Source organism: Notothenia rossii (assembly GCF_949606895.1).
Source record: "Notothenia rossii genome assembly, chromosome: 7".
Lineage (NCBI taxonomy): Eukaryota > Metazoa > Chordata > Actinopteri > Perciformes > Nototheniidae > Notothenia > Notothenia rossii.
In genome coordinates this window covers 38,819,939-38,838,709 of record NC_136905.1, presented here as the reverse complement: position 1 = coordinate 38,838,709, position 18,771 = coordinate 38,819,939, and the positions used below count along the sequence as shown (strand labels likewise).

Sequence of the window (18,771 nt, the reverse complement as noted above, 5' to 3'; positions counted from 1 at the left end):
CTTTCTTAGCTTTCCAAACAGCCTGATTTTGTTTCGGATTGCATCATTACAGTCTTTGTTCCACCACGGTACCATCTTAACACATGTACCAAGTTTCCCAGTTTTATTCCCAATAGTTTGATTAGCGCTTTTAATTATATTTGAAGTAAATTGCTCATTTATTTCATCAATACTTTCTGACATATCAATCTGATCCAATTCATTATCGCACAATTTAGCAAACATCTCCCAATTTGCTTTAGAAAAAGTCCATCTCATGATACCGTCTAGCTCAACCACATGATTTATATCAAACTTGATTATAATCGGAAGATGATCACTCCCAATACTGTTATTTGCCAATACTTCCCAACTGCTACCAGAAGCTAATTCACTTGTTACAAGAGTTAGGTCGATCGCAGACTCTGTTCCATCTCTAAAATTGATCCTTGTACCTTGCCCATTATTTAAACAAACTAATTCCTTTGCCTCCATTAAATCCTCCACCACCTGTCCGTTGTAATCTGTTGATCTCCCTCCCCACATTGTATTATGTGCATTAAAATCACCACACCATATTATTTCATTTCCTTGGCAAAGACTGTCTAATTCCTCTATTTTGAGTTTATTACATGGATTATAAAAATTCAGGACACTAATTTTCCTTTTATTAATCCAAACTTCTACACCCACTATTTCCAAATCATGACTGTTCTTAAAAGTTAGCTTACTATAAGACATGACTTCTCTGATAAAGATTGCATATCCCCCTCCCTGGCCATCATTTCTATCTTGTCTTATAGCAGTATATCCCCCAATTATGAAGTCCAAATGAGTGTTCAGCCATGTTTCTTGAATACAAATAACGTCTGGTTTTTCTTTTAACTGATATATATAGGTCTTGAATTCTTGTCCATTTGCAATAAGGCTTCTAGCATTCCATTGCAGAATGAGAAAAACCATTAATCTATTCACTAATCTGTGAATCATCATTATTGGTGGCTAGCATTTCATGTATCATTTCAACGGTTATATCCTTTATCCCCAAAAATTCACCTGCTGCCTCCACTATTGTTTTCAGTCTTGACCTCTTTTTTGTCTGTTGTAAAGCAACATTCACCACTTTTCCAATAAAGACCACAAACTTGTACTTATTAACAATCAATGCATCCTCTCCTATCACACACTTATGTGAACACTTTGTGGAGCTTTCCTTTGCCTGTGGGAGTTTGGGAAAATCTTTTGAAGAGAACATACTTGATGCTACTTGGGATTTCCTAGCTATGTTTAGTGAAACGTTTTCTGTTGCTTCAGCATATGAGACTTTATTTTGCACTTTGTATCTCTGCACCTCCTTGGCATTTTTCTGCACTTCACAGCCCTGATACGCAGCACTATGTTCCCCACCACAGTTACAACATTTCACCTTAGCACCTGCAGTACAACTACCATATTCATGTTCCCCCGCACATGTTGGACACCTGGGCTTAGTTGCTTTGCACTTGTCTGCCACATGCCCAAACCTTTGGCACTTAAAGCACCGCAGAGGTTTAGGGATGAATTCTCTTACTGGAAAGCTCATGCAACCGATCATTATCTTCTGTTGTATTGTTTCTTCAAACTGAAGAAGAACAGACAAACTATCCACTATCTTACCTTGATACCTAGTAGGAAGACGCTTTACTACAGTCACATTCCCCCCTTTAATTTCCTTCTTGAGTTCTTCTATGCCGATTTCTATGGGAACTCCACTGATAACTCCAAGTATTTTCCGATTTGCTCCAGGAACATGGCATTTAATTCGAACTTCATTCAGGGTCTTCATTTTCAGTAACTTTTCCTGTTGTCTTGCATTAATCAACTCAACCAACATCCGTCCTTTGCTCAGAAATCTTGCTTGTTTTATCGATCCAATTTCTTTGTGAATTGCTTTAGTCAGGGCCACTGGATGTAGCTTAGCTGCGGATTGCTCACCAAACTCCACAATCACTTTCCATTCTTCATACTCAATCCTTTTCTTTACTCTCTTCAATTCATTCTGTGAATCAGATTTACTAAGACTGTCACTTGACATGTCTATCTTCTTTCTTGAAGTCTTTTTCCTTACTTCATTCCATCCTCCTTCAGATGCACTTTCCATATCCTCCTCTCCAGGACTCAAAGAAGCCATTCCACCAGCTGCTCTCAATCTCGCACTCACTTCAACGTTCACTCCTATCTCCGTCTACTCAGTCTCAGCACGTGTCCAAGGGATCCAAGAGTCTGGTCAAAAAGCCTGGTCACTCCACTCGTCGCAACCAGTCTTGGAGCATTATCGCCTATGACATCACTTACGCGACCCAGAATGCATTTGGGATTTGTAGTCTTTCTAGTTGCGTATTTTTCATAGTCTTATATTTCAACAGTTTTACGACAAACTGTGACTTTTTTTAGATGGAAATGATTGTTTAAGATTGACAAAAATCATGTGTCATTCGTGGCACAATTCAAACGGGATCAAAAGATAAATTTTCTCTCTCCATTGACTTCAATGTATAATTTTCCGCTTCCGGGGTCCCATGGAGGCTCCCGGAAGGGGATGGACTTCGCCTCTCTATGGGTAATAAGGCTGAGAGGAGAACCCTCCATCGTATTTAGTCCTTAGCAATATGCTGCGCCTCTCCCCATGTATGGATGGTTACCGAGCCCCGGTATTAAACGGGCTCCACCCTGGCCGGAATTATTAAAGACAGTGGTAACGTTAAGCTCCGACATTATCTGACTTTTTATCGGTACTGGAGACATTTAAAAAATATGTCATATGTATTATTGCTACATAAACATTATATCGCATTTTTAGTTTAGCCAACTTCGTTTCTAATATGCAATAATATGCAAAATGCGTCTATGATGTATTTTCGAGCTTTCCAATCCAGACGAGATCTCTCTCTCCCGTCTGTGAGCGAGGGGGCGGGGAAGTTTGTAAAGGTCTCCTGACTGTGTTACAGTGTATCCTGGTTAGTGGTTACTCTGGGTTCTGTCTTCAGGACAGAGTGTTGGATTTTTTTGTTAATTGGATGGGACTTGATTTGATTCAATATTAGAGTAATTTTCTCGTTTGTGTGTTTGTTTAAATATATTTGGCCTTCGTTCATGTGATTGACTGATTTACTCAAATAAAAAGGTTGATGAATTATCATCTAATGATTTGTATGATGTTTTATTTATGTTTAAGGTCACTTTGAATGATTTTAACTAATGATAATGTAGAAAAATTTATATTTTAAATTCGGGACGGTCCACATTAATTTTGGGACGGATTAGATTGTATTTCGGGAGGTTCCGGGAGGATGGTGAAAAAAGTTAGTCGAGAGCCCTGCAAAAAAAAATGGAGAGAGAAAAAAATAAAGTCAGGAAAACGGATTCGTTTCTCGTGCGCACGAGAAACAAATCCGTTTTCCTGACTTTATTTTTTTTGAGAAAGTTACCGATGCACCAAGGAGGAAGTGGAACACACATTAGACAACCATTTCATTGCAGACTGTTATGTTTAGGTGGGGAAATGACAGAGCATACATTATTTGAGATAGACTATATTTTGAGGTCAGACTTAATTTTATGGACATTTCGGCCAGGTGTGTAGAGCTATTGGTTTAAGCACCGGATTGGCAAAACAGGAGAGTTTGTAAACCAGTCTGCTTTGATCTATGAATTAATGTCCGTGACTCGCAGAGTACCTGCTTCCCCCGCAGCTTTTTTATAGGGAAACAATGTGTGTGTGTGTAGAGGTGTGTGTGGTTAAAACGGCCTGTGGTCACTCTTTATAGCTGTTCAATGAAGGTAAACACAGAAGGTGGTGCTTAAAAGCTCTTTGAGCGCTGGTGCTGCTCTTCTCTGAGTTACACGTCCCGCTGCCTCCTGGAGTGACCACACATCCCTGGCCGAATGTCCTTAAAGTGAAGTCTGAGTAAGAAATATATCTCAAACATTTCCCCACGTAAACATAACAGTCTGCAATGAAATGGTTGTGTCCTGTGCGCTTCACTTCCTCCTTGGCGCACCGGTAACTTTCTCCCCAAAAAAAAGTCAGGATAACGGGTTAGTATCTCGTGCGCACGAGAAAGTATCTCGTGCGCACGAGATACTAACCCGTTATCCTGACTTTTTTTTTTCTCTGTTTTTTTTTTTTTTTTTCATGTCCCTTTAGGGGCTCCGTACCATTCCTATAATCATTAGTTTTTTTATTGTTGATATTGTTTTGTTCTTTATTTTTGTTGTGAGAATCACTTTGCAATTGTGTAAGTGCCATATAAATAGTTATGCTAATATTATTGTTGTTACCATCATTACTATTATTAATAATGTCTTCTTTGTTTTCTTTATTTATCGCTGCAGAAAGGATCATGCCAGCCCACATCAAACACCTGATCAAGAGCTTGTGAACCTCACTGCTGCGGACACCTGTGTGATATTCGACTCTGATTGGAACCCTCAAAATGACCTGCAGGTACGATATATATATATCTGCTCTGTCTGTCCTAAAGATAGTTCAATAGAGAGCCGCAGTGACGCGTCCTTAAACCCAGAAGTAAACTCCTTCCGGTTCCTTCGTCTAAAACGCAATGCAATTTCTCCATAGGATTTTGGAAAATAGCTCGAAATAAGATCTGTGGTTGACACATATTTAAGAGATGGATCACGTTTTGTTCAGCCGGATAATATCCACATGTCAACCCTACTTTTATAATTTTTGAATAATAAATCTAGTCGGCAGAAGCAAAATGCTAATGTTATGCTATAAACGAACTACAAGCCACTACAGCAGCAGGGTCGCACGACTTCAACGTCACGCCAACTTAAGATCGTTTTAACTGACTTGCACTGAAACTGCACTTTGAACATTTTAAACTGTATACCCCGGTTATCTAGGCCCGTTTTGTTTAATGTATACCACGTTTATCTAGGCCCTTTTTGTTTTATGTATACATGTCACACTGTGGGAAACGATATTTCGATATTTCTGGATGTATAACACATGTAGAATTTTTGACAATAAAGCTGAATTTGACTTTCGCGTGCTTGCATATTTTAACAAAGATTTTCATTTTAGCCACACTGAATTTAACTAGAAGTCATGGCTGTGTTACTTACCAGTCTGATTTCGTTTTACAAAGATGACAAGAAGAGTGTAGATAGAGGAGAGAACCACTACAAGTCAGGACACGTTACAGTGCAGCCTAGATGAAGGTGTGCTTACCGGGTTTGTCAGGGCTAGCATGAGGGACAAGGTTTATAGTGTCGGTGAGTAGTGATAGCAAGAGTACCGTTAACCTTTTAAGACCGAGTTAATTTATTCACATTAATTCCCATCAACAAATCAATTGTATGTGTCACATGAAATCTTTATTAGGCAAGGCAAGTTTATTTATATAGCACTTTTCAACACAAGGCAATTCAAAGTGCTTTACAAAAAATGAAAGACATTAAGAAAATGGCATTTAAAATCAGTCATTAAAAAGAAAAGCTAATAAAATAAACATTAAAAGAAAAAATACATGGATAAAAGTTACAGTGCAGTCGAAGATATGAATAGTTCAATTAAAAGCAGCGACAAAAAGAAAAGTCTTCAGCCTGGATTTAAAAGTAGTCAGAGTTGCAGCGGACCTGCAGGTTTCTGGGAGTTTGTTCCAGATATTTGGAGCATAATAACTGTACGCTGCTTTACCATGTTTAGTTCTGACTCTGGGGACAGAAAGCTGACCAGTCCCTGAAGACCTGAGAGATCTGGATGGTTCATAATTTAGCAGGAGGTCAGAAATGCATTTTGGTCCTAAACCATTCAGTGCTTTATAAACAGCAGCAGTATTTTGAAATCTATTCTTTGACACACAGGAAGCCAGTGTAAACACTTCAGAACTGGAGCGATGTGATCCAATTTCTTAGTGTTGGTAAGGACTCGAGCAGCGGTGTTCTGAATCAGCTGCAGCTTTCTAATAGATTTTTTAGTGAGACCGAAGACACCATTGCAGTAGTCCAGTCTACTGAAGATATAAGCATGGACACGTTTTTCCAAATCCTGCTGTGACATTAGTCTTTTAATCCTAGATATGTTCTTTAGGTGATAGTAATCTGATGTAGTAACTGTTTTAATGTGACTGTTGAAACCAATAACTAATTTAACCCGCTGACAAGAGAGCCCACGTCCGAAGATCGTGACTGGCTGAGGGACAGACTCGGGGGCAGGTTTTCAGGAATTTCTTGGCTTCTCTCCCCTGAGCCAGAAGAGGAACACTACAGCTTGGAAACACTTACTGTTCCTGAAATTATCAAATCTGTTGGGCATCAGGGACCTGAGGCAATTGTGGCAAGCATGGCATTGTCTGAAGAGCAACAGAGGGCAATTCAGGTGGCTACCACTGGTCAGCGAACCAACCCAAACTGGCATTTGTTCAGGAAAAGAAGGTTTACTGCCAGCAACTTTGGAGCTGTCCTGAGGTCAAAGCGTGTGACTGCTTCCTTTATTTCCAGGGTGCTAAGACAACAACAGGCCCTTGATGGTGTTTTGTCTGTACAGTGGGGGACTATGAATGAATGTTAGGGCGCCAGGGCATTCACCACTGCAACTCAGATGCAGGTCCATGAGTCAGATTTGTGGCTCTCCCTATCAGGATTGTTGGGGACATCTCCGGATGGTCTGGTAGGGTCTTCCGCTGTGCTGGAGGTAAAGTGTCCCTACAGAGCCAGGGAAATGACAATTAGTGAAGCATTGCAAATCAAGGGCTTCTTTGTCAGTAAGGAAGGAGAAACATTCAGCCTGCGTGAGGAACATCCTTACTGGCACCAAGTGCAAGGTCAGCTTCACCTCACTGCAAGGAAGAAGAAATAAAAAAATGGTGAATTGTTTTTAATTTACATTTACTCGCCTTTGCAATGTTGTGGTTGTTAGAGAGTTAGGTTTCCTGTCAGCTCGTCTGTTGGGAAGATATAAAATATAGTTTCATGGAAGTCACACCGTCACATATACTGTAAGAGCATTAAGACATACAGTACATAGGCTAAAACAAAACATCTAAAGATATAACCTTGCACTTTGATAAGTCTCGTGAACATTTTCACTATTTTGACATTTTTATAGATGAAAATTGAACTAAAGAAATAAATGGTAGATTAATCCATATTGAAAATAGGTGTCAGCTGCTACACTAATTATAATAGTTATATTTTTCCTAATGAATTAAGATAAGATATTACTGTATTGATCCCAATTTGGGAAATGTTTGTGTTGCAGCAGCATAACAAGAAAAACAAAATATAAGTTATTATATATACAAAAGTATGTGAGGGATGGAATATTAAATTGAATATAAATGTAAAATGTACATGTGATTTTACGTCCAAGAGAAGCTATGGAGCAGAGAGTTCTCTGCCAGCCAGAGGTGATTTGTTATTAGTTCAATATGTCGAATTGATTTCCCTGACTACAATCTTTAGTTACATGGTGAAACGTTATGCTGCTTGTACTAATAAGACTTATCATATAAGCCACACAGGTTTTAATAGGATGTATTCATTATCTTTACTTATGTTGCGGTCTTTTCAGCAGCGCCATCTCTATAACGGCGATACAGTCACTACCCATTATTTACATTTCACGTGACATGGACAAAAATGTAATGTCAGCTTACCTCATGGAACGAATCCAGACTCTCCTTTGGAAAACATTGGCCGGGAAACGATAGAACAAGCACGTTTCATGCGAGGACCTGTGGCTGCAACCAGGAGCAAAGCAACAAACCATTGCGTAGCCAACTAGTAGCGCTAGCTTTAGCTAACGTTAGCCAACGAAACGAACTGCCGAGTAAAATTGGAAAACACTGGTAATTAATTATTCTATAATTTGTAAAACTACGGTGTTAAAAACGACAATTTCAAAAATACAGATTCTAATGGTCAGATATAGATATACAGATACTAAAGATAGGCAGGTACTTGCTTTTAAGCAGAACACAGGGGAAAACAAACTTAGCGGGAGTGTTTACGTGTTCGGCGTAATGACGTACAACGGCCTCGACAATTTCTGTCGTCCTATTCAGCCATTCGGTAACAACCATCGTTTTTCAGACACGTAAACTCTTCAAAAATCCCCAGTGGGGTCACTGCTGATGTATTTAATGTCGTAGAACAAAACGTCAATTACCTCTTAAATTTGTGTCAACCACAGACCTTATTTCGAGCTATTTTCCAAAACCCTATGGAAAAAATGCATTGCTTTTTGAGGAAGGAACCGGAAGTGCTAAAAATGCTAACTTACTTCCGGGTTTTACGACGCGTCACTGCGGTTCTCTATCGGGCTACAACAACAATAGTCTTTCCGTTTATTCCCTCGGTTCTTTAAGTGTATATTTTTCCATTTAATGCTTAAAAACGTTGAACAGCAGCTTCACATGATGCTCTTTTGACCCCTCTTTTAATTTTTTATTTCAGGCTCAAGCTCGGTGTCATCGTTTTGGCCAGTCTAAGGCGGTGGAGGTGTACCGTCTGATCACTAGAAATTATGAGAGGGAAATGCTGGATAAAGCTAGTCTGAAGCTCGGGCTGGACCGTGCCGTCCTGCAGAGCATGAGTGGGAACAAAGAAGGCAACAACAACGGGGTGAGAAAAAGAAAATCTGTCATATTTCTAGATGCCAAGTCATTTTTGGGTCAGTCGCTGTTGCAGTACGCTTAGTTTATTTTCGAAAAGAGTTTTCTAAATCCACTTGTGTAAATGTCTCTCTGCGTCGCCTTTAGCCGGTCCAGCAGTTCTCCAAGAACGATATCGAGGACCTCCTGAGGAAAGGAGCCTACGCCGCCATCATGGATGAGAACGACGAAGGCAATCGCTTCTGCTAGGAGGACATCGACCAGATCCTGCAGCGAAGAGCCACCATCATCAGCATCACCAGGTATGTTCTTAGCATCACTAGCAACTTGCTCTTTGTGAGATACCAAGTACTTGGTTATTTGAAATGTAATATTGATGATGTAATAATTAAAACTAGGGATGGGTACCGAGCCCCAGTATTAACGGGCCCCGGGGCTGAATTATTAAAGACCGTGGTACAGTTAAGGTCCAACGTTATCAATCTTTTTATCGGTACTGGAGACATTTAAAAAATAGATGTCATATGTATTATATCTACATAAACATTATATCGCAGTCTTACTGTCGCCAACTCAGTTTCTAATATGCAATAAGACTACAAAGTCTATGATTTATTTTCGATCTTTCCAATCCAGACGAGAGATCTCTCTCCCCGGTCGGTGTTCGAGGGGGTGGGGCAGTTTACACACAGAACCTGCTACATGCATGCAACACACACACACACACACACACACACACACACACACACACACACACACACACACACACACACACACACACACACACACACACACACACACACACACACACACACACACACACACACACACACACACACACACACACACACACACACACACACACACACACACACACACACACACACACACACACAAACACATGGCGGAGAGAACTAAGCGTCCCGAGGGTAGTTATGTTACCCGTCTTGAGCACGGATGTATAATAAGAACTGGATACAGCGTCGGAGGAGGGGTCCCGTTCTTTCCTATGAGAGCTGCTCATTGGCGCATTAAGTCAAAATGGCCCAACTTTTGAGAGAGCGAAATGTCACAGATTACCCAGCATGCCTGGCTGTCAGAGCAGAAGAACCCGTTTGTGCGCTCACAGAGCATGCGCCCCTTAAGCCCCGCCCCCCGAGCACACACTCTCGGCTCACTAGAAAGAATGGAGAGAGAGAATAAATCTAGATTCGGCTTTTAGTGCATTTTACAACTTTAAGGACTTCATGATTCTAGGGCTTTACAATAGTTCATACTGGGTAGTTTATTTAGTTTCAAAAAAAGTATCCACCGATTTACAGACGTCTCTTTCCCAATGTTAGTCAAGGGGGAAAAGTATTTCTGGGCCGGTCGACGTCATAGACTGATAAGGAAATTGTAGTACCGCCGTTTGGACACAACGAATATTTTCCTCAGAGTCCGGCGCACTTCCTGGGGGCTTGGTCTTGAGGTGGAAAATGCTCGTTGCCAAAAGTGCAATAAGAATTTAGCATGTAAGGGCGGTAACACGAGCTATTTGTCTAAACATTTAGCAAAAGTGCACCACATTCAGACGGAGAAATGCACCTTGAGTAACGTTTCCACGTCAGGTGTTATGTATGCTAGCAGCAACACACGGAGTTAACTCAATGATACAAACATGGGTTAATGATTAGAGGTAACTGAGTTATTTATTTTGTTAAAGTTACAGCTATTCTGTTTGCAGTTCTATCATCACATAATTTAATACAATTTGTTAAAACATTGTTGTTTCTTATTTTCAGTTTGCTTCAAGCAGTGGCTGTACGAGAAAGACATGGAGGACCAAAAATGCTGGCAAAGACCGGAAGATACATAACAGAGAAGATAATGGATATTAACAAGAAAAAGAAAAATAATGTTTATAATTTCTTTGTTGCTGTTTACATTTTGAATTATATTTGTTATTTCTAAATCAAATGCATCTATTTTAGATGATATATTTATTTAGATGTAGGTTTTTTTTGTAATATTATTGTATTAAGTATAATTTATTAAATAAAAATACTGTTATGAACACTATACAATGTCTTTATTTTTGATAGTTACCGGAATACATTGTATATGTAATACTAACATAAGCTGGTGATAGATAAATGCTGGTCTGCTGGTATGCCAGCAGACAAATATTTATAAAGAAAGAAACAAAAAGGGAGGAAATGATGATAGCTACACTCAGAATAAATCACACAGCTTTGAATGGTACGATGCATGTCACGGGGAAAAGTAACAGTGACACGTGTAGGAACTGTGGAGTAAAAGAAAATGTGGAACATCTATAAAGCTGAGAGACAAAAACTAAAGGATAACGTTTTAGAGGCAGAGAGGGAATGGAGTGTGGTTGGTATTTTGGGAACAAAAGGAGAGGGAGAAAGAGCTACCAGAAAGGCACTGTTTACCTTTAGTGAAACTGGGGTAGGTACTATTATCTAACATTAGGTCAGGAAAGATCATAGATTGTTGTTTTGTTTTGTTTTATTTATTATTTTATTTATTTATTTATTTTTGGATTAGATCATAGATACGTCCATGAGTTAAGAGATGGAATGATATGATTATTCACACTCATGTACAGTAGGTGGCGGTATGCACCTTAAAGTTGTTTGCAATCCGCCAAAAAACCGAGAGAAGAAGAAGTCAACTGGTTTGCCAACGGACAATTTACACCAAAGAAGAAGAAGCGAACATTTCTGGCGTCGAAATTTAGAGTATCAGATTACATGCAATGTCTGACTCTGAGAATTTAGTAGTTTGCGTTATAGTCCTTCTCCTCCATTTTCTTCCTCTTATCGAGTAGTCAGTGTGGTGCTGTTGCTTTGTTCTGGGTCTCTGGATCTGTGAGCTAACCACGCCCCGTTCATTTGCATATAAGGAATGGAAATGTCTCATCATGAAATGTCTCATCATGAAATACAAGTCACCTGAAATAAATAAATGCGTCATTTTGAAATACAAGTCATCTGTGTAGCATTTCCCTCCGAATAATGGTCGTAGACTTTACTGATGAACCAGAATTTATTCAAACTCCAGACCCAACGTAAGAGCTTGTGCCTCTTCGGGGGGTGCCAACATTTAAATATACAGTCCGTTCTTCTCTTTCTCCGCCGTTACATAGAAGATATTACTTTCTCCGTCACGTTGTTTTCAAAAGCTACAACCACTTCCTGTCAGCCTTGTTAACTCGCCTTCAAAATAAAAGCATACAAATGAAAAAGGAAGTTCACCTAAATTACATTATAAGATATATATATAAAACTGCAACAAAAAAGCAACAAAAAAAAATGCAACATCCCCTTCAGTCTCAAATAACACAAATTGGGTTATCTACACTCCCACCAAAATTATGAATGTTTCATTTTCAAAACATTAACTATGAAGAATTTTCACATTTAAGAATGTCAATGTGTCTTTGCCGTCATCAGCTTAAGAAGCTTCTTACAAAAGAACCAGCTTCTGCACTGGGCGCTCCAATATGGAAGGTTTACCAAGGCGCTCACCCTTCTTGTTCAGTCTCTTATCTCCAACTGAGATTTTCACTCTCCTCACAAGTCCATCCTTACCGCTGACAGTCTCTAAGACTCTTGCTAGTCTCCATTCACCTCTTGGTGACAGTTCATCCATGTCCATCACTATATCACCGACTAGTAGATTTCTCTTTGGCGTGTGCCAGCGCTGTCTTGTGGTGATGTTGTAAAGATATTTCTGTTTCCAGCAACTCCAGAACTGCTCTGCCAGATACTGTACACAACGCCGTCTTTTTGCTCCGTACAAGTCCTCTCTTGAGAACTCACCAGGTGGGGGCAGTGCTGTGCCGGATTTCATGTTGATCAAGTGATTTGGGGTGAGTGATTCTAAGCTGTCGGGACTGTTTAAGTTATCCACAGTGAGAGGACGACTGTTGACTATGGCCATGGCTTCATAGAGTAGAGTCGGTAGTGAAGCGTCATTGAGTCTATCATGGGAAAGTGACAGAGTAGTGTTCAAAACACTACTGACAGTCTTTATCTGGTGCTTTGTTTTCTCATTGTTGTGAGCTATTATCAGCTTCGTCACGTGGTGCTCTTTAGGGATGACCTTTGGGTGCTTGAATGAGTCAGCGAGGGATGAATGGCGGAGTCTTCCTCCCACCTTGAGGATACCATCTGTGTCCAGAAAAACATCAAGGTTGTTTAATTTGTTGCAACACTGTAGTTGACTTCCTTTCTTTAACAGTCTTATTTCTTTCTCATATGTTTGACTTTGCAGATCTTGGATTATGACACGTTCAGCCATTTCCAGTTCGCTCACTGCAACATGACCACCTGACCTGATGTTTTTAGCTTGTCGCAGAAGGCGGGCAACAGCTTTGATGGCTCGGGACCATGACGAAAACTTTGACAGACGGACGACAAGACTCATCGTTTCTGTGGTCTTTGTTTGCAGCGCCTGTGCCTTTTTAGGGTGATAGATGCCATGATGGGGAATGTACCATTTTTCACCATGATTTCCGTTTTCGTTTACTTCTTCGACATCATCTCTCTCAATGATTTCTTTCATGAATGTTGTGTAGTCTTTTCTGTATTTCTCATCTCTGCAGAACTTTTGTCGATGACAGAGCCTGATTTCAGCAAGTTTTTTGTTATCAGGTAATTGTGGCCGTTGCTTAAAGGGCAGAGGCATCTCATAATGTCCCTTGTCATTTTTCCTTATGCCGTCTTTGAAATTTCCAAGGAAAACAAGATCCTCTTGTGAGACAGTTTTCTCATCTCCTTTTGTGTCCTTAAATTCTGACTCCAGGGCGCCTATCACATCCATCGGCGTAACTGGAGGGAGTTCCTTTACCTTAACTCTGTGACACAGGCTGGATTCAGATTTCTCGTGAGACGGTGTTGAGCAGCCTACAATGCTCCACCCCAAATCTGTCAGGATAGCAAAGGGCTCTTTGTCTTTTCCTGTTAACACCTTTCTGGGTGTCAGTGCTCTGGGACAGTTGTACCCGATTAGGAATCCGACATCACAGCTGAGGAGAGGTGGCATGTTATCTGTGATTGCTGTTAAGTGAGACCATGGCTTTGCTGTGTCATGAGTGGGAATATGATCACAATTTGCAGGAATACAGTCTCTTGTGTAACAATGAGGAAGGTCGATGTGCAAGCAGGAATTAAAGCCTCGCACACGGAGTCCAGACACTCTTTCACTCGTCGTGATCATGTTCTTTCCAAGCATGGTGGTAAGTTTCAGTTTCACAGGATAGGTGTCGGCTTGTAGTTCCTTGCTTACCTCTTGGTCTATGAAGGTACTGTTACTTTGAGTATCTAATAATGCATAGACAAGCTGTTCTTTGGATGGGTTTTTAGCTGAGGACACCCACACAGGAACGATCATGGAAGTGCTGCCGGTCTGACCGCCTCCAGTGACGTTGAGTACCGTAGCTGCTTTGGTTTCATGTTCACTATTAAGAGCTGTGTTCAAAGTGAAAACAGATCTTTCTTGATTTCCATGTCTTCTGAAGTTCTCATCGTGGAGACAGGTAGGGTGCCTTCTCTGACATACATCACAAGTGTGGCGGTGACGACATTCCTTTGCACCGTGACCTGGCTTCATGCAGCCGTAACACAGCTTATTATCTTTTACATATGTTCGTCGATCCTCCAGGGACCTTTCCATGAAGGTTGTACACTTGGGCAGTTGATGCTTATCATCTTTGCACCACATGCAGGGGTCCTTGGGTTTTCACTGTTTATGGCCGTTTGCGTGCTGAAGACATTTGCTTTATTTCCCCTTGTTTCCTTAATGCCTCTTTTGTCATATGAGTTCGATGAGTAGAGAGCATGTAGAGAAGTGACTGGGTTGCATACTATCTCTGACTCTAATGACACAAAGTGAGTGAAATCCTCAAAGGTGGGAAACTCTTTACCTTCCATGATAGCGATTGTAACCTGGCGATTCCAACGTGCTGCTAGCCAATCAGGAATTTTCTGGATTAGCTTTTGGTTTTCTTCGTAGTCATTTAGAATATATAGACCCTTCACATGGGGCATGCTTTGCTGGCAGGCATTTAGGAAGTCAGAGAATGTTCTTAACCCTTCAGCGTCTTTGGGTTCTATTTTCTGCCATTTTGACAGCTTCTCCCTGAGAGCTATTTGGATCACAAATGGCTGCCCAAAGCGTTGATTGAGCTTATTCCATGCATCTATGTATGCCTGTTCATCGTTTCGATAGAATGTTCATTCAAGGCATTTGTGAGCAGGGCCACTGACATGTTTCTTTAAATGGCAAAGTTTTACCGTAATATTTTTGCGTCCTTTATCCCCACAAATTGAAAATAGTGGTTATATTTCCAAGTTGCAAATGCGCTGCTGCTCTCACTGATACTTGCATCTGCCATTGTGTGTGTGTGTGCTGGTGGTGAGCGTTGCCGTGTGCGTGCGTGCGTGCGTGCGTGCGTGCGTGTGTGTGTGTGTGTGTATTTTCCCCATAAGGCAAGACCCGCCCAACTCTGTCTCTGATTGGCTTACCCTGAAATGTTACCCCACGTTAAACAATCATCACTCCTCTCTGGTTACTTTCACTTTTCCATGGTACTGTGAGAAGACATCACTGTATTTGCCTGTAAGTTACATCCGCAGGGAGATTCGGTTCAGTGCCATCACATAATGTAACGCAGTAACGCACCCATTTAAATCACAGTAACTATAACGGCGTTACTTAATGGGAATAGGTAACTAGTAACGCTATTAGTTACCCCAAAAAGTAGTTGCGTTACAGTAACGCGTTACTTTGTTAGTCCCAACACTGTAAGGCACACACACCAAATGTTCAGGAAATGGTTAATACAGCGAAAATCAAAGCTGACGATCTCTTGGTTTGATATGTTTTCTCCCCCAGACAACATGGACATAAGAAAAAAAATGTCAAAGAAGAGGAAAGTAAGTCATCAGCTGGTAGCATGCCTCAACAGCTCTACGCCAAATCTGAGATCTCACCATATGCCGTTTCCATGGAAACGCATCCCTTGCCATAAAACATGATGTCGCTATAAGTCCAATGGACACGGTCCAATCGTCCCCCAATCTTCACTTGTATATCACCGGTCCATGCCTCAACAGCTCTACGCCAAATTTGAGATCTCACCATATGCCGTTTCCATGGAAACGCATCCCTCGCCATAAAACATGATGTCGCTATAACTCCTATGCAAATGTTCAAAAAGTGCTCAAACTTCACAAGTGTGCTAACAGTCCAGCCGTGAAGACATCTACGGGACAGTTTTGAGATTTCTTCAAATGCCGTTGCCATGGCAACACAATGCTCGCCTTGAAACACGGTTTTCTCATAACTTCAGTGAAAATACTCCAAACAGCCCAGAACTTCACAGGTTTGGTAACGATGCAGCCATCAACGCATCTAAGCGTAGTATGGGGTGTCATCAAATGCTGTGTCCATGGCGACGGACCACTCGCCATGAAACACGATGTGGCTGTAAGTCCCATCGACACGGTCCAATCGTCCCCCAATCTTCACTTGTATATCACCGGTCCATGCCTCAACAGCTCTACGCCAAATCTGAGATTTCACCATATGCCGTTTCCAGGAGTTATAGTGACACCATGTTTTATGGCCAGGGATGCGTATCCCTGGCCATAAAACATGATGTCACTATAACTCCTATGAACATGTTCAAAAAGTGCTCAAACTTCACATGTGTACTAACAGTCCAGCCGTGAAGACATCTACGGGACAATTTTGTGATTTCTTCAAATGCCGTTGCCATTGCAACACAATGCTCGCATTGAAACACGGTTTTCAAAACACTTCAGTGAAAATACTCCAAACAGCCCAGAACTTCACAGGTTTGATAACGATGCAGCCATCAACGCATCTAAGCGTATTATGGGGTGTCGTCAAATGCCGTTGCCATGGCTACAGATCATTCGCCATCAAGTTAGTTCACAAGTTTGCTGTTCAAATATTCTGCTGCTTTTCCAAGCCTTTTTACTTTATTTTCTTCTCTCATCACACATTCAAGCCCCCTGTGTTCATGTATCATTTCAATCTAAATTCTTCACTTTCTTCTTACACATTACATTTCATCATAGCAGTTTAGCGTCAGATTTTCAGCATAAAGCATTCCCACTAGCAATTTCTTCAGGAATTGCACTCTCTAGTTATACTCCTTATCATTCAGAAGCTTTTTGTGTGTGTTTATGTTTTACTGAGTGCTTATAGGCAGTTTCCATTCCAGTATTCAGTTAACTATTTATTTTCTGTGCACATTACATAGACTAGCTAATATTCTACCTACTGCTTGGGACTTTGAGTCTTCAAAATGTCCAATGTCACAGACTGGGACTTACTTTAGAGTCAGTTGTATTTACATTCAGTATGACTTGTTATGATTCAATGTGAAAGAGTATACTGCTCAATAAAAAATGATCACTTCACCACCTCTCTTGACATCTAGGCGCTTGAGAGTGAGTCAGAGACAGAACACAGGGACAGTGGAGAGAGGTCCATTGCTGAGGTGAGTGATGAAAGGGAAATGACAGTTTAGAGTAAATTGTGATGTGGACTCTCATCCCAGAATTCTAAGGAAATCAGTGGGGATATTGAACAGGAAACATTTCAGTCAAGGGGCATCATATGACCAATATAGACAGAAGAGCAACAATTTTTTGAACATTTAAGTCAATGATACCATTCCTAGATGAACTTAACATCCGTATGGAGTCAGATCAGTCTCAATATTAATAAATGCTCACAGAAGGATTCACAAATGTATTTTGCGATTTATATATACAGTGGGGCAAAAAAGTATTTAGTCAGCCACCAATTGTGCAAGTTCTCCCACTTAAAAAAAAAAGATGTTAACTGTATTAATGGCACCTGTTTGAACTTGTTATCAGTATAAAAGACACCTGTCCACAACCTCAAACAGTCACACTCCAAACTCCACTATGGCCAAGACCAAAGAGCTGTCAAAGGACACCAGAAACAAAATGTTAGACCTGCACCAGGCTGGGAAGACTGATTCTGCAATAGGTAAGCAGCTTGGTGTGAAGAAATCAACTGTGGGAGCAATTATTAGAAAATGGAAGAAATACAAGACCACTGATAATCTCCCTCGATCTGGGGCTCCACGCAAGATCTCACCCCGTGGGGTCAAAATGATCACAACAACGGTGAGCAAAAATTACAGAACCACACGGGGGGACCTAGTCAATGACCTGCAGGGAGCTGGGACCAAAGTAACAAAGGCTACCATCAGTAACACACTACGCCGCCAGGGACTCAAATCCTGCAGTGCCAGACGTGTCCCCCTGCTTAAGCCAGTACATGTCCAGGCCCGTCTGAAGTTTGCTAGAGAGCATTTAGATTATCCAGAAGTGGATTGGGAGAATGTCATAATGTCATATGGTCAGATGAAACCAAAATATAACTTTTTGGTAAAAACTCAACTAGACGTTTTTGGAGGAGAAAGAATGCTGAGTTGCATCCAAAGAACACCATACCTACTGTGAAACATGGGGGTGGAAACATCATGCTTTGGGGCTGTTTTTCTGCAAAGGGACCAGGACGACTGATCCGTGTAAAGGAAAGAATGTCACACCCACAGGTTTATGTCACGGGTTTTAGTGTTGTCTGTCTAGGTTTGGGTGTTTGCTGTCATGTTTTTCCTCCTGGGTTATTGTCTGGTCCTTTTCCCTGTGTTTTTCATGTCTGTCGTTAGTTCCCTGGTGTGTCTAATTCCCTGATTGTTTTCACCTGTCACTCCTCGTGTGTCTCCTGTGCCCATCAGTGTCAGCCCCGCCCGTGATTGTTCCCACCTGTGCCTTGTTACCCTGTGTTTAAATTCCCCTGTCTCCCAGTGTTCAGTGTCAGTTCGTCTTGTCTATTGTAATATCAGGTCTATGCTTTTGGAACTCTTTGGTTTTTGATTCCTCACTGCGTGAGCGCCTTCATTTTTTGTCCTCTGTTTTGTTTTGTCATCTCGACTGGAGTTTTGGTGATTACCTGTTTGTTCATTTTTGCTAAATCATGGGAAAATAAAGTATCTCATAATACTTTACCTCTGCCTCCCTGTCTGCATATGGGTACTACATACTAAGTGCCTGGAATCGTAACAGAACGAACTGACCAAAAATGGACTCAG

At 41.0% G+C, this 18,771-nt stretch overlaps 1 protein-coding gene across 6 annotated transcripts in view; it reads left to right on the top strand.

The window, feature by feature from the left end:
* LOC307013011 (coiled-coil domain-containing protein 183-like) overlaps positions 1-10,663 on the top strand; it is a 50,607-nt gene extending 39,944 nt beyond the window's left edge. The window contains exons 14-17 of one of the 6 annotated variants that reach the window (XM_079640245.1): positions 4,354-4,465; positions 8,443-8,610; positions 8,748-8,902; positions 10,385-10,576. In XM_079640245.1, the coding sequence (XP_079496371.1) occupies positions 4,354-4,400 (47 nt within the window). In that variant the 3' untranslated portion in view covers positions 4,401-4,465; positions 8,443-8,610; positions 8,748-8,902; positions 10,385-10,576. Of the gene's footprint in view, positions 1-4,353; positions 8,903-10,384 lie in introns of all 6 variants that reach the window. The other 5 variants (XM_079640252.1, XM_079640243.1, XM_079640244.1 and 2 more) reach the window with 5 other exon arrangements.
* Positions 10,664-18,771: the final 8,108 nt, after the last annotated feature.